At 40.5% G+C, this 21,321-nt stretch overlaps 1 protein-coding gene across 4 annotated transcripts in view; it reads left to right on the forward strand.

The window, feature by feature from the left end:
* The first annotated feature begins 2,196 nt into the window (after nt 1-2,196).
* LOC108717675 (lysocardiolipin acyltransferase 1) overlaps nt 2,197-21,321 on the forward strand; it is an 88,901-nt gene continuing 69,776 nt past the window's right edge. The window contains exons 1-3 of one of the 4 annotated variants that reach the window (XM_018264917.2): nt 2,200-2,430; nt 12,320-12,413; nt 20,179-20,347. In XM_018264917.2, coding sequence (XP_018120406.1) covers nt 12,400-12,413; nt 20,179-20,347 — 183 coding nt within the window. In that variant the 5' untranslated portion in view covers nt 2,200-2,430; nt 12,320-12,399. Of the gene's footprint in view, nt 2,431-12,319; nt 12,414-20,178; nt 20,348-21,321 lie in introns of all 4 variants that reach the window. The other 3 variants (XM_041564222.1, XM_018264916.2, XM_018264918.2) reach the window with 3 other exon arrangements.

A 21,321-nucleotide genomic window follows, 5' to 3' on the forward strand; every position in this document is an offset into this window, starting at 1 on the left:
GTTGGTCTTTTTGAATTTGGATTTTTTTCAATTCAAAATACGACCCTTGATAAATATGCCATATTAAAGAATCTTACCAAACTGGAATATATATTTAAGTAAATCTTGCTCTTTTAAATCTCTTGCCTTAAGCCACCATTTTGTGATGGTTTGTGTGCATGGCACACACAGGCAGAGCAGGGCACACACAGGCAGGGCACACACAGGCAGAGCAGGCCACACACAGGCAGAGCAGGCCACACAGAGGCATACACAAGCTTAAAATGATACCATTTTTAAGCTTACACATGGGTAGGTGGGGGACCACAGAAGGTGGGGACAGCCCTGCTCTAGAGGGAGCAGTACCTCTAGAAGTATAAGTCGGGGAGCAGGGACCCCGTGAATGAGGCTAGTGAGTGGCAGGGATATATCTGTAATAGACTCTCTAGGAGAGTGAGATAGAGAGTACAGATAGTAAGGGCAGCTTGGCTCCAAGTAGGAGGGATAAAAAGGAGGTAGCTCTCTTCTAGTATAGGGACACAGTCTAATAGGGATTAGGTCTAGTAAGATCCCTGATCCCCTGTGTGAGGATCCAGGTCAAGGGTCTGAGATCATGAGGTGCCTCTATTCAGGTGGACGCTATTGCCTCAGGGAGTTCCCCTGTGCTGTCTCTGGAGGAAATTCCCCGGCATCTACCTTGGGAGCTCTGTGTGAGCAGGTGTGCCTGTATATGTGCCTGAATATTCGGCATCTACCTCTGTAGCTCTGTGTGAGTGGGTGTGCCTATATATGCTGCCAATGCCTCTGTACTGATGTAAGTAAACCTGTGCATCATTTGTCTCGGACTAATAAAAGTTATTCTGTTATACTGCAAGAACCTCCTGGCGCCCATTATTCCTATTTTATTGCCCAGTAGCCTGTGGGAGTTGTAATTACACTACACCATTCCTGAAATATTCCATCTAGAGAAGGCCCTAGCCTGAAAAGTGTTTGAGTCACATGTAACCCATGCTCTACGCACTAGCTGGACATTAACCCCTTTATGGTCTGCTTAGCCAAGTTAGCGTTACAATACTTTTTTAACAGTATGTGCCATTCAGTAATCCTAAATAGAAAAATGCCATTTTAAAAAATAAGGGGCCACCCACTGGGATCGTAGGATTCACGGTGCACACAAACAAACGATACATGTTAGGTCACATGAGCCAATTAACAGACAGAGTTGTGTCTTTTGCTTCCACACTCCCTGTTAGTTAGAGCTGCAGTATTTCTGGTCAGGTGATCTCTTCCTGTAACAGTTAGAGCTGCAGTATTTCTGGTCAGGTGATCTCTTCCTGTTACAGTTAGAGCTGCAGTATATCTGGTCAGGTGATCTCGTCCTGTTACAGTTAGAGCTGCAGTATTTCTGGTCAGGTGATCTCTTCCTGTTACAGTTAGAGCTGCAGTATTTCTGGTCAGGTGATCTCTTCCTGTTACAGTTAGAGCTGCAGTATTTCTGGTCAGGTGATCTCTTCCTGTTACAGTTAGAGCTGCAGTATTTCTGGTCAGGTGATCTCTTCCTGTTACAGTTAGAGCTGCAGTATTTCTGGTCAGGTGATCTCTTCCTGTTACAGTTAGAGCTGCAGTATTTCTGGTCAGGTGATCTCTTCCTGTTACAGTTAGAGCTGCAGTATGTCTGGTCAGGTGATCTCTTCCTGTTACAGTTAGAGCTGCAGTATTTCTGGTCAGGAGATCACTTCCTGTTACAGTTAGAGCTGCAGTATTTCCGGTCAGGTGATCACTTCCTGTTAGTTGGAGCTGTAGTATGTCTGGTCAGGTGATCACTTCCTGTTACAGTTAGAGCTGCAGTATTTCTGGTCAGGTGATCTCTGAGGCAGCACACAGACCATCACAAAATGGTGGTTCAAGGCAAGGGATGTAAAAGGGCAAGATTTACTTAAATATAATACGATACACGCTATCTGTTGCTTAATTATTCATTTTGAGGTAACGTTTTCATTTCATGCCTAAGCCATGAGCAGGTGGTTATAATGAAACTGCTGCTTTTATTCACAACACGCAACTGTAAAAAAAAACTTCATTTTTCTGTTTTTACAAAAAGTATCAGAATTGTATTACTGAGCCCATAATTGACTAAAATGTGAAGACCCGGGATCTCAGGCCAACTTTCCCATTATCCCCAGCGCGCGCACGGAAGTGGAAAGAAGTACCAAACTCCCGTGTGCCTCACCACCTAAACACATCCGCCCCCGCACAGCCCCGCCCCTGCCTTCCAGCGTCAGAGCCCCTGCGACCGCGCGACGTCATCCGACGGTGACCCGAAGCTGTCACCTGAAACCTGTGGCAATTAAGAGCTCGTAACTCTCCGTCCGGGGATGTTCCATGGGGCCTGCAGACTTGGGGAGGGAAGGAAGCGACTGATCGAATGAGCCAGGGATTCCCCCCGGGCAGGTAAATACTCAGAGCCTGGAGCTTCTGTTCCCTGTACATTTCTCTCACCCTGAGTCTTCCTATTGGTCTTTATACAGGCTGGGGATGCTTCTGCAGCTTCCTGTATCGGATCATTCCACTGGTCCCTGCTGGGGGGGGGGGAGCACCAATGGGTCACTTTACTTTCTCTTTGCTTTATTGTGCTGTACAGCCTGGGAGTTCATTATCAGCCTTTATTCCATGGGCTCTAAAGTGAAATGTGGGCCTGATCTGCTCCTTTTGTCTTTCTTTACTTTATGTGCAGTATGTGTGTGTATTTTCTAATGATATTTCTTTGGCACTGCAGTTGTATCATGGGGAACACAAAGTTCAGGCTGCCAGTTTTGATTCACCTTTACGTTTACTTTTTGTAGCTTATACAGTGGCCAATTCTTCTTTAGGAAGTCACACATTTACTGCTATTAATCCTCTTTCTATTCAGGCCTCTGCTATTCATATTCCAGTCTCTTATTCATAACTATACATGGTTGCTAGGGGAATTTGCACCCCAGCAACTAGATTGCTGAAATTGTGAACTGGAGAGCTGCTGCATAAAAAGATAAGTAATTCCAAACCCATAAAAAATGAAACCTAACTGCAGAATATCACTCTCTACATCATACTAAAAGTAAACTCGAAGGTGAAAGACCCATTTAGCTTAAGGGTCCCATGTTTTAGGAATGACAGCACTTTTTATTTGTAGTTCCCTACTTTTAAGGAGCCAAAAGTAACCGGACCATTGCTGACAAGTTGTTCCATCAGAGATATAACGGTACACAATAAGATCCGCTCGTTTGGCAAGGTTGACACACTAGTGCAACTTAAAGGAGAACTAAAGCCTAACTAAAGAAGTAGCTAGAAATGTTGTACATTATGTTTTGAGCTTCTGTACCAGCCCAAGGCAACCACAGCCATTTAGCAGTAAAGATCTGTGTCTCCAAAGATGCCCCAGTAGCTCCCCATCTTCTTTTCTGCTGATTCACTGCACATGCTCTGTGCTGCTGTCACTTACTGAGCTTAGGGACCCACTCACAATATACAGTACACATAGAATAGAAATGTCACAATATAAGGCTGATTAGTAATTAATACACATAATTACTACATGGCAGCACAGAAACCAGTGCAATTAGCATCAGAATTTAATAATCAGCAAACCTGTAGCCTCAGCTTATATTACAAGGGAAGCTCATTTTCTGCTGGATAATTAGTGACGAGCCCTAAGCTTAGCTTCTCAACAGCCAATCAGAGCCCACTGAGCATGTGAGTGTCACAGACACTTTCCAAGATGGTGACCCCCTGTGACAAGTTTGAAGTCCTGGATCATTGCTGCTATTGACAAGCTGAAACTTTAGGCTGGTACAATAAGTTCAGTAAATAAAATATGGCATATTTAACTACATTCATTTTTAGGCTTTAGTTCTCCTTTAACCCGATATGCCCACCAAAGGCAGGGCGATATCTGGTTAAAGAGGTTGTTCACCTTTCAGTATGAAGTAGAGCGTGATATTCTGAGACAATTTGCAATTGGTTTTTCGTTTTTATTATTTAAGGTTTTTGAGTAATTTTAGCTTTTTATTCAGCAGCTCTTCAATTTGCATTTTAAGCATTCTGGTAGCTATTGACCAAATTCCCCTAGCAACCATGCACTGATGTGAATAAGAGACTGGAATATGAATAGGAGAGATCTGAATAGAAAGACGAGGAATAAAAAAGTAGCAACAACAATAAATTTGTATCTTTACAGAGCATTTGTTTTTTGGATGGGGGTCAGTGATGCCCATTTGAAAGTAGCAAAGAGTCAGAAGAAAAAGGCAAATAACTATAAAACTATAGAAGATAATAAAGACCAATTGAAAAGTTGCTTAGAATTGGCCATTCTATAACATACTTAAAGTTACCTTAAAGGTGAACCACACGTTTAATACCATCTTTCGGCCCTAGGGCCAATTGATCAGATTACTACTAAGCAAATGATTACAGACGGGAGGAGGACAACATCAACTAGCCAATACGCTCCTCAATCGCCAAAAAATATCAAACCAGGACAATTTTTGGCCTGATATCGATCGGGAAGTCCCAGCATTTGTTTTTTTTAGATGGGGTCAGTGATGCCCATTTGAAAGTAGCAAAAAGTCAGAAGAAAAAGGCAAATAACTAAAAAACTATACAAAAATAAATATTAAACACCAATTGAAAAGTTGCTTAGAATTGGGCATTCTATAACATACTAAAAGTTACTTTAAAGGAGAAGGAAAGCTACAGAGGCATTTTATTGTCAATAGATTAGCTGCAATAGTGCAAGCTAGAATGCTATATTTATTCTGTAGAATGTTTAACCATACCTGAGTAAAAAGCTCTAGAAACTCTCTGTTTGTTTATAATAGGAGCTGCAGTATTAATGTGGTGTGACATCACTTCCTGCCTGAGTCTCTCCCTGCTCTGGGCTCAGATTACAGTAGAGAAGGGAGGGGGGGGGAAGAGAAGCAAACTGAGCATGCTCATGCCCAGGGCAATGAGGTTTAAGCTGAAGGCAGGAAGTCTGATACAGAAGCCCATGTGTACACAATAGAAGGAAAGAAATGCAGTGTTTCTTTTGACAGGGGACTCAGAGCAACATTACTTTGGGGGTTTACTGGTATATTTAGATGGACCTTTCTGATAAGGCTTACTTAGTTTTAACCTTTCCTTCTCCTTTAAAGGTGAACCACCCCTTTAAGGAGTAATGAAAGTGATCATTATGTTTATGATTATTAGTTTGTCCAATTACGCTGGAGCTCCTGGGGGCACTACTCGTGTATAAGAAAAATCTGTGATTCCTAAACATATGAAACAATAAATCTAAAAGTCTGCAATTCGACAACATCTTTATTGCTTCATATCAAATTAACTGTGTCGGTGTAAAGAGCCAAAACAATTGTGTGACGGTTCAAATATTTATGTACCTAACTGTATACCTGTATGTGATAAGTTGCAGCAATTTACTTACCAGTAGCAACCAATCAGCAGACGGCTACTATTTAAAAAAAAGAAATGAAAGATCTGACTGGTGATTGTGAGTAAATGCGCTGGTGTAAATTAACACCCATGTTAGTAACTCGGCACCGTACAGTTGAGCAAAACAGCAGATGGAGTAAATGTGATGCTGCAAAAGGACGAAATGAGATGGGTAACTAAGTATCCCTTTAGCTTGTTCATTAATAACACTGACTGTTCATCTCATTTCTAGAAACATTCAAGGCCCCAGACACTTGGATGAGTTACGGGTTTACTCGTAGCTTTTGTTCTTTAAAGGAACAGTAACACCAAAAAATAAAAGTGTTTAAAGTAATGCAAATATAATGTAGTGTTGCCCTGCACTGGTATAACCGATATGTTTGCTTCAGAAACACTACTATAGTTCATATAAACAAGCTGCTGTGTGGCAATGGCGGAAATTAAATATAAGTCTATATGGCACAGGTTAAATAGTGGATAACAGAACACCATTATGTTCTACAGAGCTTATCTGCTGTGTAACCTGCGCCTTTTCTCCTTTGAATGGCCTCTCACCATAGCTACACAGCAGCTTGTTATATAAATAAAAGTATTGTTTCTGAAGTAAACACGCCAGTTTTACATGTGCAAGGCAACACTGCATGATATTTTTATTACTTTAAAACACTTTCATTCTTTAATATTACTGTTCTTTTAACCATAAGAGCTACAGTAAATGATTTTTAGGCTGCACAACCTGTCACCTTAAGATTGAAACTGGATCCTGCTCTGCTTAATGTCTGAGATTATGGCTTTCTGTATATACCGAGCACTTTATCCCAATGGCACAGATCCTATCTGATCCCCATTGTAAGCAACATTCCTGCCCTGCTTTATGGCTGAGATTCTAGCTATCTGTATAACAGAGCATTCTGTCCCAGTTGCTGCACAGATCCTATCTGATCCCCATTGTAAGCAGCAATCCTGCCCTGCTTTATGGCTGAGATTCTAGCTATCTGTATAACAGAACATTCTGTCCCAGTGGCTGCACAGATCCTATCTGATCCACATTGTAAGCAACATTCCTGCCCTGCTTTATGGCTGAGATTCTAGCTATCTGTATAACAGAACATTCTGTCCCAGTGGCTGCACAGATCTTATCTGATCCCCATTGTAAGCAGCAGTCCTGTCCTGCTTTATGGCTGAGATTCTAGCTCTCTGTATAACAGAACATTCTGTCCCAGTGGCTGCACAGATCTTATCTGATCCCCATTGTAAGCAGCAGTCCTGTCCTGCTTTATGGCTGAGATTCTAGCTATCTGTATAACAGAGCATTCTGTCCCAGTGGCTGCACAGATCCTATATGATCCCCATTGTAAGCAGCAATCCTGCCCTGCTTTATGGCTGAGATTCTAGCTATCTGTATAACAGAACATTCTGTCCCAGTGGCTGCACAGATCCTATGTGATCCACATTGTAAGCAACATTCCTGCCCTGCTTTATGGCTGAGATTCTAGCTATCTGTATAACAGAACATTCTGTCCCAGTGGCTGCACAGATTTTATCTGATCCCCATTGTAAGCTGCAGTCCTGTCCTGCTTTATGGCTGAGATTCTAGCTCTCTGTATAACAGAACATTCTGTCCCAGTGGCTGCACAGATCTTATCTGATCCCCATTGTAAGCAACAGTCCTTCCCTGCTTTATGGCTGAGATTCTAGCTATCTGTATAACAGAACATTCTGTCCCAGTGGCTGCACAGATCCTATCTGATCCACATTGTAAGCAGCAGTCCTGTCCTGCTTTATGGCTGAGATTCTAGCTATCTGTATAACAGAACATTCTGTCCCAGTGGCTGCACAGATCCTATCTGATCCACATTGTAAGCAACAGTCCTGTCCTGCTTTATGGCAGCTGAGATTCTAGCTATCTGTATAACAGAACATTCTGTCCCAGTGGCTGCACAGATCCTATCTGATCCCCATTGTAAGCAGCAGTCCTGTCCTGCTTTATGGCAGCTGAGATTCTAGCTATCTGTATAACAGAACATTCTGTCCCAGTGGCTGCACAGATCCTATCTGATCCACATTGTAAGCAGCAGTCCTGTCCTGCTTTATGGCTGAGATTCTAGCTATCTGTATAACAGAACATTCTGTCCCAGTGGCTGCACATATCCTATCTGATCCCCATTGTAAGCAACAGTCCTGTCCTGCTTTATGGCTGAAGTTCTAGCTATCTGTATAACATTCTGTCCCAGTGGCCTAAGGCAGTGCTTTGCACACATCTACTTTTGTTCAGAGCATGCAGAACTGAATAGTGTAAAGGTGTAGGAGCAAATAAAACTGCATAAAAAAGATCACAGTACTGCGCTTTATGAAAGAAAGGTGACCTGTTGTTGACCCCAAACTGTAGGTTAAGAACTCTGATGTAAGTCAAGCATATCGGCTGTAAATTGTGCTAAAATCCCCTTTATTTCCTACAAAACTAATAACTAACTTTTTTCATTCTGCTTTGCCCTTTCCTCTGATTCCCATTATGTTTTGTTCCAGATCCCTCAGTGCTTTATTCCATCCTTTCCCACAATACTTGGAGTTGCCTTCCTTTGATTGTAAATTTCCTGTGTGTCATTTGTTAAACAAAAACCAGCCTCCAACTGGTCTGTTTCTTGCATACAAATCATTTGGCCCAGTTCTGTTCCCATTTATTTCATGAGACTGACTGGAGGCTTTCAATCACGCTGCTGAACCCCCTGGCTTACTGTCAGGTGTTATAGACCGAAGAGTGAACACCTTTGGTTGTGGATAATATATTTAGTGAATCCCCAGTGGCCATTTTTTAAAAATATTTTTTTAAAACAAAATTCTACTTAGATATTGCAAATGGTATTGTTTTATTTCTGCCTAGACATATTATTATTATTATTATTATTATATTATGCTAAAAAAATGTTTTTGTGTGACATCCCCTTTAATGTATATAGCAGCTTAACTAAACACATTTATAGTAATGACCCTCTTTTAACAATTTACAGTAGCCATGTTTGGATCATAGCATCATTTTGACGATGGTTTTGGTTTCTGTACTGGTTGCCTGAGACTCAAGAATGAAATTGGAAACACATTCTGGAATGTTGCCTATACCCTCTAGAGATTTCCCAGGCTATAAACCAGGAAGTGACTGTTATTATTGGATTCAGATAATATCCAGGCCCTATAGAAAGCAGCTCTGGTAGAGTCCTGCAGCGGGTCATATACCTGCGGGTTACCCGCAAAAAAAAAAAAAAACGGGCACCCTGCGGAATGAGGGGAGGATTTTCAGATGCGGGTCAGGTTGCTGTTCTAATCGAAATTTCTGATCTTATGTAATATTGTCTATATTTTACTTGTTTCTATCCCTGCCCACTTTTGATGACATCACTTCCGGGTTGTAGCACTATCACTTCCTGTTTGATGGTGGTCATCAGGTTGCAGAAAAGGCACTTGCGGGTCTGGGTCGAGTAGCGGATCAGACTGGGTAAATATGCGGGTTGCGGTTCGGGTCGGGTCCGGGTCTTAGAAATTGGTTCCGCGCAGGACTCTAAGCTCTGGTGCAAAGAGCAGCTCCCTCTGTGAGGTCTAATGAAATAGCTACAAAATTGTTGTTTTGCTTGCAAGTTTCAGTTAATCAAATACTTTTGTTCCATTTCAATTCTGCTTGTCACGAAGTGCAGAAATTATAGGCATTAGTAATTTTTTAAAGGGGTGGTTCACCTTTAAGTTAACTTTTAATATGCTATAGAATGGCTTATTCTCAGCAATGTTTTAATTAGTCTTTTATTATTTGTTTTGTGCAGTTTTTGAATTATTTGCCTATCTTCTTCTGACTCTTTCCAGATTTCAAATGGGAATCAGTGACCCCATCTAAAACAAATGCTCTTTAAAGGAATTGTTCAGTGTAAAAATAAAAACTGGGTAAATAGATAGGCTGTGCAAAATAAAAAAATCTTTCTAATATAGTTAGTTAGCCAAAAATGTAATGTATAAAGGCTGGAGTGATTTGATATATAACATGTCAGTCTGAACAGTACTTCCTGCTTTTCAGCTCTCTTGGTTAACACTGACTGGTTACCCTGGCTAACAGGCAGTAACCAATCAGAGACTTGAGGGGGGGCCACATGGGTCATATCTGTTGCTTTTGAATCTGAGCTGAATGCTGAGGATCAATTACAAACTCACTGAACAGAAATGTACCTTGCGGCCCCCCTTCAAGTCGCTGACTAACTCAGAGTTATAGAGCTGGAAAGCAGGAAGTTGGATTCTGGCTATTATGTTACACATCCAGTCACTCCAGCCTTTATACATTACATTTTTGGATAACTAACTAAATTAGAAACATTTTCTATTTTGCGAAGTCTATCTATTTCCACAGTTTTTATTTTCACACTGAACTATTCCTTTAAGGCTACAAATGTATAGTTATTGCTACTTTTTAATGCTCATCTTTTTTATTCAGGCCTTCCCCCTATTCATTTTCCAGTCTTTTATTCCAATCAATGCATGGTTGATATGGTAATTTGGATCCTAGCAACTGGACTGCTGAAATTGCAAACTGGGGAGCTGCTGAATAATAACTCAAAAAACACAAATAATAAAAAATTAAAACCAATTGCAAATTGCATCAGAATACCGCTCTCTGTGACATACAATTAAGTTAATTTAAAGGTAAACAACCCCTTTAATACAAAGCAAGGTGTTTCTCAGTGCTTAAAGAGCCCCTGTTAGCTAAATATATAATCCCCAACCAAAGGTGCTGGCTAATAGAGCCCCCACTCAGGTTTGGAGTAACTATTTTTTTTTTTAAAAAAAACTACTGTTATCCCCAAGTGGAGTGAGGGCTCTATTAGCCAACACCTTTGGTTGTGGACAATATATTTAGCCAACTGGTGCCCTTTAAAATGGATGTAAACCCTAAAATAAAATGTTTCCCAGTAAATGAAAATGTAATTCTAAGCAAATGCGTAAAGTGAAAACGTGTAAAGAAAAGTTGTTGACAATGACATACCTAAAACTATTTGAAGGTTTATGTTCCCTTTAACCATCTTGTAGTTGTTTGGAATGTTACTTAAATGGGTTGTTCACCTTCCAAACACTTTTTTCAATTCAGTTGCTTTTTTCCCATAAACCAAGACTTTTTTTTTCAAATGCTTTCCATTTTTTATTTTTTTACCGTTTTCCCAAAATTTACATTCAAAGTTTAACGTTCCTGTCTCTGGTCCAGGATCAGTGATCCTGGAGCCGATTCTGAACTGTTACAATTTGCAACTTTTGGGGGCCGATTTACTAAATTCGAGTGAAGGATTCGAAGTAAAAAAACTTCAAATTTCAAAGTATTTTTTGGGCTACTTCGACCATCGAATGGGCTACTTCGACCTTCGACTACGACTTCGAATCGAAGGATTCGAAGTAAAAATCGTTCGACTATTCGACCATTCGATAGTCGAAGTACTGTCTCTTTAAAAAAAACTTTGACCCCCTAGTTCGGCAGATAAAAGCTACCGAAGTCATAGTCATAGGCTTGCCTAAGTTTTTTTTGATCAAAGGATATTCCTTCGATCGTTGGATTTAAATCCTTCGAATCGTTCGATTCGAAGGATTTAATCGTTCGATCAAAGGAATAATCCTTCGATCGTACGATCGCAGAATTTGCGCTAAATCCTTCGACTTCGATATTCGAAGTCGAAGGATTTCAATTCCTAGTCGAATATCGAGGGTTAATTAACCCTCGATATTCGACCCATAGTGAATCAGCCCCTTAGTTGATCCATTTCTCAGCAGTATTCGTGGGAGTATTAGCAACTATTGTATCAAGTCTAACAGCTGCCTGTAATGAAGCCCAGGGATTCTGCTCAGCAGGGACAAAGATAAGAAATGTATCAACTAAATGTATCAATTTAGAACAGTTTACAGGGTCGGCGACCCCCCCTCCTAGAGCGGCTTTAGAAAATGAAAAATCAAACTTTACACTTCAATATTAGAAAAACGGTCACAAATAGAAAGTAATTGAAAAAAGTCTTTATTTCTGGTGAACAATCTGAAACCAACTGAACTGGAAAAAGAGTTTGAAGGTGAACAACCCCTTTAAAGGAGAAGGAAACCCCCTGGGCGCAAAATCCCTCCCCCCTCCCCTGTGTTGCTCCCCCCTGGCCTACCTGTCCCGCTGGGAAAATGCCCCTAACTTGTTACTTACCCCTCTGCGCAGGTCCAGTCCACGGAGTTCACAGACGCCATCTTCTTCCACGCGATCTTCTTCCTGCTTTGACCGGCGTTTTGGGCGCATGCGCAGTAGGAGCATTTTTGCCGGTACGGATCTACTGCGCATGCGCCAAAAGTCACAAAGAGAAATCGGAAAACTTTGTGACTTTTGGCGCATGCGCAGTAGATCCGTACCGGCGAAATGCTCCTACTGCGCATGCGCCGGTCAAAACAGGAAGAAGATTGCGTGGATTGCAAGATTGAAGATTGCGTGGAAGAAGATGGCGTCTGTGAACTCCGTGGACTGGACCTGTGCATAGGGGTAAGTAACAAGTTAGGGGCATTTGCCAAGCGGGACGGGTAGGCCAGGGGGGAGGAGGGGGGAGGGTTTTTGCGCCCACTGGGTTTCCTTCTCCATTAAGTAAATATAATGCATCGTGACCTGTCTGGTTACTTTCAACTGTCATAGCTTTAACGGGGAGATAAATCACAAATCACCTCTGGGCACATACTGTAAGGCCAATGTATGCGGAGTCCACTTAACTGATATATAAGCAATAATGCTTTCCGGCACAGATTTCACTGGGTGTTAATGATTAATTCTATCTGGAGTGAAGACAGCTTCTTCAGTTTATTTTAATTCACGTTGTGTTCTCATGCGCTGCAGATTATATGGCTCTCTACCCACTGAAAACTATAATGAAAGAGAAATCTGTACACATCTAATAACGGCATATACGCTTCTTAATGGTGTGGGAAAGGTAGGTGGTCAACATCTTATCGATATGTCATAATTATGTAGTTGATTTATGAACTATCCCTTATTGCTAGGTGCGTTTTTAATCACTGATTCAGTTTTACCATTTGACACATACAAATAGAATGATGGGTAAGTGGGAGCGGTGTTCCTTATATCGAGGTGTGTTTTTTGCCTTAAATCCAGTAATATATAATGAATAAAGTACCCCCTATTGGAAAATATAACGATATTTTAAGTCACCGAGGCGTTCCATGACAAAAATGACATGTGATGTAATAACTGATTACATCACTACTCAATGTTTATAAGGATATAATTTACAAAATGTTCTTGGCCTTTGTGTATTATATAGTGAATAAAGTTCCCCTCTTGTAAATTATAAGGATATTATAAGTCATCGATCACAGGTCATGGAACTCCGAGGTAACTTCTAATATCCTCATATTTTGCAACAGGGGTAGTTTATTTATTATAATACACAAGTTTTGAGTCGTGACAAAAATGACATCAGAACTCACCGTTTATAACTGATTACATCACTACTCACCATTTATAAGGATATCATTTACAAGATATTCATGGCGTTTTGTGTATTATATAGTGAATAAAGTACCCCTCTTGTAAATTATAAGGATATTATAAGTTACAGAGGAGTTTCATGACCATATAAAAGTACAAGGCTGAAGGCAGAGTGTTTTTATACAGGTCATGGAACTCCGAGGTAACTTCTAATATCCTCATATTTTGCAACAGGGGTAGTTTATTTATTATAATACACAAGTTTTATGAGTCATGTGACAAAAATGACATCACTACTCATAGTTTATAAGGATATAATACACAAAAGCCATGAATATCTTGTAAATGATACCCTTATAAACTGTGAGTTCTGATGTCATCAGCTATAAACGGTGAGTTCTGATGTCATTTCTGACACATGACTCACTGAAACTTGTGTATTATAATAAATAAGTACCCCCAGTTGCAAAATATGAGGATATTAGAAGTTACCTCGGAGTTCCATGGCCTTCGGCCTCGTGTTTTTATATGGTCATGAAACTCCTCGGTAACTTATAATATCCTTATATTTTACAAGAGGGGCTACTTTATTCACTATATAATTTACAAGATATTCATGGCTTTTGTGTATTATATACAAATATGCAGGTGCAGGCGAAGGAGCCTGTTCCCGAAACGTTGTACTGTGATGGAATAAACTCAGGGGAGACCTGCACATTTGCAATTTGTGTGTCCAAGTTGCATTAAACCTAATGAATTAAACTACATTGAAACCTCGATTTTAAGTACGCTGATTTTACGTTTTCTCACATTTTACATTTTTTTTAGTTGTGGTCCCACCAATTTATAATGCATTTCAGTGGGTGCATTTCCCTGATTTTAAGTAATGTTTTCCCAGATTTTACATCAAAATTTTGTCCTGATGTTCCCAAAAACGGATTTCTTTCCACTATGAATGTTATTATTTCTGAAATAAAGAGGTTAAAAATACTAACCAGATGTATATTGTGCCATGGTTCTGTCTGTAAATGATCAATTGCAATGAGTCTGCCCCTTTTACAGTCCTGCACCAATCACTTATTGCTTTAGGTTGTGTATGTGACTGACAGAGAGTCTTGCACGTGCCCCCCATAGTGTAACATTAACACTGCAACGTTTAACCCTTGTTCTTCACGCAGTAAATATCGTATCTCAATAAGTAATCCTTTCAGTACTTGAAGAAAAAGTTACTTTAACAAATTTCCCTGATTTTACATTTTCCCAGATTTTACATATTTTTTTCCTGGTCCCCTGAAAAACGTAAAATTGGGCTTCTACTGTATATAATATTACTCAGAGTGCTCTGTGAGCAGTTTTGCAATTTTCAGTCATTTTCCATTTATAGTAATTTCTGTATTATGTTGCTAATACCAGATTTTTGGCTTAACAGCTCTCTTAGAAAGTCATAGGCTCCACGAGGGATAATTGACATGCAGAGCTGAATTTCCTAGGGCATCCACTGCCTCTTCTCCACCACTAGTCACCATAGAGAGGGGTACCCCTCCACTTCAGCTCCACCACCACATTTAGATGCTGTATAGGCCGCCAATACACTAGGCATGTGTCTTTTGGTATGTGGTAGGCTGTTATTGATTTGATGTCAATATTCGGTGCTCTTCAGCACCTACTAGCCAAAAATGTGAAGGCCTACAGTCAACCCTTTATCTGCCCATTGAGAGCTATAAAACGTTCAGACATCTGTTTTGAAGGTGGATCAGTAGAAAATAAGATTGTTCAAAATGCATATGCTGGCAATATATTTGACAGCTATGGTGATTAACATTCTACGTATATGCTGGTCAGGAGGCGTTCCTTAGATCTTTGTAGGCATTTCTCTGAAGTGCAACTCAGCAGATCTCAGTCCTCTGTAAATCTCTTGTGCCCCACAGTCATGTCTAATCTATTACACAAACAAGGAGCCAGGATGTTGGAGAATGAGGGTGTCAAGCGGTGGCACCAAGGAAGATTGCCTGGTTCTTCAGGAACAGCCTTCTCAACGCCCTTTGTTCAGCACTCATCACAGTGGCCTTTAAAGATGACCGCTAAAGTTTATTGAAAATTATTAGCCACAATTCTATAACTATACTACTTATAATACTATAACACTATATTTATTCTGCATGATGCTATACCATACCTAATTGAACAGCTCTAGAAGCTCTGTGTTTGTTTAGGATAGCAGCTGCCATATTAGCTTGGTGTGACCTGCCTGAGTCTCTCCCTGCTCACTCATAGCTCTGGGCTCAGATTACATTAGGCAGGGGGGAAGGGAGGTGGAAAAGGCATAGGGAGAAAGGAGCAAACTGAGCATCCTAATTTGCATATTCAAATTAGGGGTGGGAAGGGGAAAACCTTTTTTACTTCCTTGTTTTGTGATGAAAAAGTCATGCGATTTCCCTCCCGTCTCTAATTTGCATATGCAAATTAGGATTCGGTTCGGCCGGGCAGAAGGTTTCGGCCAAATCCGAATCCTGCTGAAAAAGGCTGAATCCTGAACCGAATCCTGGATTCGGTAAATCCCTACTATTCTAATATTTGTTTTTTTGTGCTCATCTACAGCTTTTTAGTCAACAGCTCTTCATCCTGCAATATGTCTATGAGGGTTCTTATTCATCCAGGACATGGTCTGTCTATAGTAATAAGTCTACTTCTTTTAGAAAGAAGTAGAGCCCCTATGATGCACCATCTGGTTGACTGAGAGTTGTTTGTTGGTAAAGCAGTGAAGGATTGTGTGGCAGAGAGGTAATTGAGCAATATGACGTGATGGCTTAAAGTGACCTTGCTTGCGCCATACTCTCCACTTTATGGAATGTGTTATCTTACTTGCCTGCGTGATGTTAATAATTAAATGCCTTTTCTGCTGAAAGGTGAGTTTTTCGGCTCATTAGTATAGGTATGGGACCTGTTATGCAGAATGCTTGGAACCTGGAGTTTTCCAGATAACGGATCTTTCCGTAATTAGGTTCTTTGTACCTTAAGTCTACTAGAAAATCATGTAAAAATTAAATAAACACAACAGGCTGGTTTTGCTTCCAAAAAGGATTAATTATATTTTAGTTTTGATCAAGTACAAGCGACTGTTTTATTATTACATAGAAAAAGGAAATCACTTTTTAAAATTATTTGGATAAAATGGAGTCTGTGCGAGACGACCTTTCTGTAATTCAGAGCTTTCTGTATAATGGGTTTCCGGCTAACGGTTCCCATTTATAGAATAAGTCCTGTAAGAATCGTGATATTTTCTCTCTACCGAATGTAAATTCTACAAACTGCAAATAATCCCCAGCCTCCACCCCAACACAATCACAATATGTGCTTTTTTATTTTGATGATGAACATGTGTTGTGGCGGCCATGCTGAAACTGAGTATCCCTGGAATTTACATATTTAAGGTTAAAGTGGACCTGTTACCCAGACAAAAAAAGCTGTATTATAAAAGTCCTTTTCAGATTAAACCTGAAATCCAATTTCTATTTTTTATTAAAGCATTCATAGCTGTTGTAAGCTTTTTTTAAAAATCTCAGCTGTCAATCAAATATTGTCTGCCCCTCCTCTATGCCTTAGATATCAACCTATTGCTTTTTGGGTTGATATCCCTAATAAAAGATCTTTTTTTTTTCTGCTGCTTAATGGAGCGTACAGTAAAAAGAAAAGTGGTGAAAATACTGCTGATATCGAGCAAAAGATCTATATATTGAGCTCAACCCTCTTAGCATTCTTATCCCTTCCCTAGATAAATTATAATTTAGGATAGTTTGCCTGTATCGGGTCATGTACACATAATTGCAAAGTAAATATTCAGATGGAATTGATCATTTTTTTTACCCACAATGCAAATTTCCAGCTTAATTGCAGCTGCAGGAGGTAGTTGTTGCCAATCTGCCATTATGCTTGAATCAGATACATTTGTGTTGAATTTATAGACTGGTTGGCATCATTTCCAGCCCCCTCCCCCCGACTTCATGGCCCCCGATGCCAGCTGCCCGCAACCCTTCTCTATCCACCTCCTCTGACCAACATGTACCTGGTTTTCTTGTATTGGTTGGGGCAGGGAGAGATCATGGAGCGCCAAGTGAAAGTGGATCTGGACCAGGTGATAGCGGATCTGGGCCAGTGGGGCCCGAGGGCCCACCGGGATTTTTCCCAGTCTCCCGGCGTCCCAGTCCAAACCTGGTGGTGGGCAGTGTCCCTTTGGGGGAAATTCATTGGATATAATCAATTCACAATAGGACACAGTATGCTATTCCCAAACACACCTACATTCTATCCTAAAACCCAGATGTTCTTTTGTAAGCCCCTTCTTCATCCAAAATGTTTTTCAACAAAAAGGCAGTGAGTTCTTGTCTATAAGAAGCTGCAAGTGTTTAGACCTGGTAACATGGAGGGGGACACCAATTCAGGGTGTACATACTTGGCCAGATGAGGTCCTTTTACAGCAGAAGTTGCTGGACTTTTTTGGATCAAGCCCTCCTTGGGGGATAGCATTTTGTTCCAGGGCTCCCTTGCCTCAAAATAAAGTTACAAATATAGGGAGAAATTGGAGCATCAGCCATCTATGCATAACTAGGGCAACAAATAAGTCATTAGCCTGATCTACCTAGTTTTTCAAGGGAATAGAAGAGAAAACAGGTATCACCTCCAACTGCTCACCACCATTGCTTTGGTTAATAAACCCCAGGGAGTAACATTATTTCATTTTACTTGGCTTCATCTGGGTATACTTGTTACAAGTCTACTCTTTTGGTCTGTAAATGTATTAATTTGGTTAATGTTCCTTCTGAGATGGTTTACAAAGGCTCTTTAAACAAATAGAATGTGCTCCAAATAAAACGTAACGTGGCCTAGATGGCACACTCTGTTTTTCCAACTCCGAGCCACCGTATCCAAGATTTTACACGTCGTCCGATCTGGGGGGTATGTTTGCTCTCTTGGATCAACTGAAGAGCGTTGATTTTTTTTTCCATTAGATGAATCATTATTGTGACACATGGGAAAAAAAGGTGTAACACCGGAGGGCAATATAATGAGACACTGTAGTGTTTCCCTAATTAATTTTAGTGCTACTGCATGGTTTCTTTTCTGGGATGGGTGTGGCTTATGTTCATTTAATTGAGTTCAATTACGTTCATTTATTTTATTGTGGCTAAGGATACTGCCACGTGGAGTCTTTTGGGTTTAAAGGTTGAGGTAAGGGATAAAGGTTAATTCACTATATGGATTAGGCTGGTGATGTCTTTATAATGGAAGAGTTTATATAAAACAACAGTTTTACCTATTTAAGGCCTATACTGCCATGTGCAATAGCAGTGACTACATTTTCTTCTTTTTAAAATAAATAGTTTGTTTTATTTTTGTGAAAAATGCAAAATTAATAGGTCCTATCATGTAGTGACTGTACTGTTAAGTCCTTTCTAACTCATTACCGGTTGCCTTTAGCAGAACAAGAGACTATATCCTGTAATCACCAGCCTGCAAAGAGAGATAGGGGTATTACTGATGGCAATTAGGATGTAGATAGGGCTGTACATAACATAGTCGATTGAATCACCATTTTCTGATTAAAGGAGAAGGAAAGATTAAAACTAAGTAAGCCTTATCAGAAAGGTCCACCTAAATATACCAGTAAACCCTCAAAGTGATGATGCTCTGAGTCCTCTGTTAAAAGAAACACTGCATTCCTTTCTTTCTATTGTGTACTCATGGGCTTCTGTATCAGACTTCCTGCCTTCAGCTTAAACCATCTTGCCCCAGGCTTGAGCATGCTCAGATTGCTCCTCTTCTACCCCTCCCCTTCTCTGCTGTAATCTGAGCCCAGAGTTATAAGTGAGCATGGGGAGACTCAGGCAGGAAGTGATGTCACACCAAGCTAATACTGCAGCTGCTATCCTAAACAAACAGAGCTTCTAGAGCTTTTTACTCAATTATGGTTAAACATTCTATGGAATAAATGTAGCATTCTAGCTTGCACTATTGCAGCTAATCTATTGGCAATAAAAGGCCTCCGTAGCTTTCCTTCTCCTTTAAGGCAGCAGCTTATAAGCTTGTGTATAATGCCAATAAAATGGCCTTCCTGACTAATATCTGCATGCCCAACTATTATCATTGGACTGGTTTTTAAAATGCTATCCAGCAAACACTTTATCGGGCTGTGGACTCAAATCTTTTTCAATAAAGGTGGCCATAGATTTAAAGATCCGCTCGTTTGGCGACATAGCTATATCGGGGCTAATGGCCGAAAGATCGAATTACGATGCACCAAGGGGCTCCGACTGGTCGGTTAAAAATCTGATCCGATTAAAAATATCGATCGGGAAGACCCGTCGGAAGCCCCCATACACGGGCAGATAAGCTGTCAAATCGGTCCAAACGACCGATATCGGCAGCTTTATCTGCCCGTGTATGGCCACCTTAAGTCTGCATAGACGACTAATGTAATGTAGTCATTGAACTGGGCACTCGGCACTCATGTCAACCTGATTTGTCCCACCAATTTGTTGACCAGATTGGGTCATGCCTAAAATAAATACAGTTGCTAAATCGAGAAGCTAGTGTAGACTAGATCTTAATTGATGGCTGCTCTCAGAGCGAAAGGTAGTCAAGTTTATTTAGCAGAGCACCTTGAAACTCTAACATGAAGTGTAGAGGCTTGGTATCCTTGCCATCTTTCCACCAGTATTGAAACAGCAAGATCTGTTCCTCTATCCTACAATAAAGGCCCAACTAAGTGGAAGAAGAGCCTTGGCTATCCTGTACTATGCTGGAGTTTGCCCAGAGGCAGCCAAAATCTTATAAATAAATACTGCAGATACAGCATTCCCATTTAAGGCACAGACTGAAGAAACACTGAAAACTGGTCAGATTGCTGGTGCCATTTTCTGGCACAAAAACAGTTGTTAGGTAACTGTGACATTCACAAGATTTGCAGTTTTAAGAACTTTTTCTGGGGGTTAGGTGTCTAGTCCAAACTTCATCAATATTAATGTCATTATTGGCGTATTCTTCACCAGTGAACACAAAGGATCAAAAGCTAAGGAGGGTCACTTTCTAAAGCAGTATGGAAGTAGGGTCCAAGTGACCCTCGCTTCTTTAGACTTATCTTATCACATAAGTGCCATATTTGTATCAAGTTTGGGGCAGAAAATTTTCTGGGGGAAGTTGGAATTGGCCCTTGTTCATTTTGTTCCTCTTTTTTTTTTTTTTTTTTGCAGAGCCATGGTGTCATGGAGAGGGATATATTTTGTGCTTGCATTGTTCCTGGGAAGTTTCTTTGGCAGCATTTTTATGCTTGGCCCTTTCCTCCCTTTGATGCTTGTGTCTCCGAGATGGTATCGCTGGATAACAGACCGGATTGTGGCCACCTGGCTGACTTTACCCGTGGTAAGAGCCTCCATTGCTGCACAGTCATATTCCGTCACAAAATAACAGGGACGTCGGCAGATAACCTCAGGAAAAGTCGTTTCATTTCGCAGAGCAGTTGCGCAAGCTTATTGTTTTGTGGGGTTTGTTTAGCACAGCCTGTCGTGGAAGACAAATGAGGCCAATTTATTTACATCTCGGAAATTCTCATTCCAGAGCTGCCGAGTTACAACATGTCACCAATTTAGAGCCCGTGCTTACATGATTTTCCCGAAATCTTGACTTCCTGTACATGCACATGTGCCTTTACATGTGCCATTCCTTTTGTTATACATTCTTGTTCTGTCATTGTACATATTCTACAGCCCAAAAAATGTTTCCTCTATTATGATCTGTTATCATACTTGCCCATTTTATGAAACTATACTTTATAGCTGTTAATCCTGTGATTCCAGGGGCAGTTGACATTTTATTTTTGATGTTCGTCTGTTTCTATTGCTCTTCTGGCCTCTGGCCATTGCTCATTTATATACTCATGTCCCCACCCTTCTGGAAGAGATTTGGGTATATGAGTAAGAGTGGCTCTTCAGATCAGGTTGGGATTTGGGTTTGGAGAGGGCTGGTTAGGTCAGTCTCTCACAGACTCATGCCCCATACATTATTATAAAGTAATGTATGTAGAGTAGCAAAAATAGAAGAGTTATTGGAACCTTTAGGGCCATGATTCCCTAAAGTCAATTATTTCTAGTTGCTCTAAGGAGGAACAACGCAACCTCGTCCATAGACTTGAGGAAATCATTTTGCCAGACATGGCAGTAAGGACAGCAGACCCAGTAGCTGTGGGGTCCTCATGCTTTTTAAGGTTTGTAAAATATATCTTGCCCAAGGATTGGGCCCTCAAAGATTATGATGCAGTGCACATTAAACACTTTTAACACCATTTTTGCCTCATGGGGCCAAATTACAATTTGTCACCTTTCTACCAAAGAGCAATG

This window comes from Xenopus laevis, chromosome 5S, assembly GCF_017654675.1.
Source record: "Xenopus laevis strain J_2021 chromosome 5S, Xenopus_laevis_v10.1, whole genome shotgun sequence".
NCBI classification, from domain to species: Eukaryota; Metazoa; Chordata; class Amphibia; order Anura; family Pipidae; genus Xenopus; species Xenopus laevis.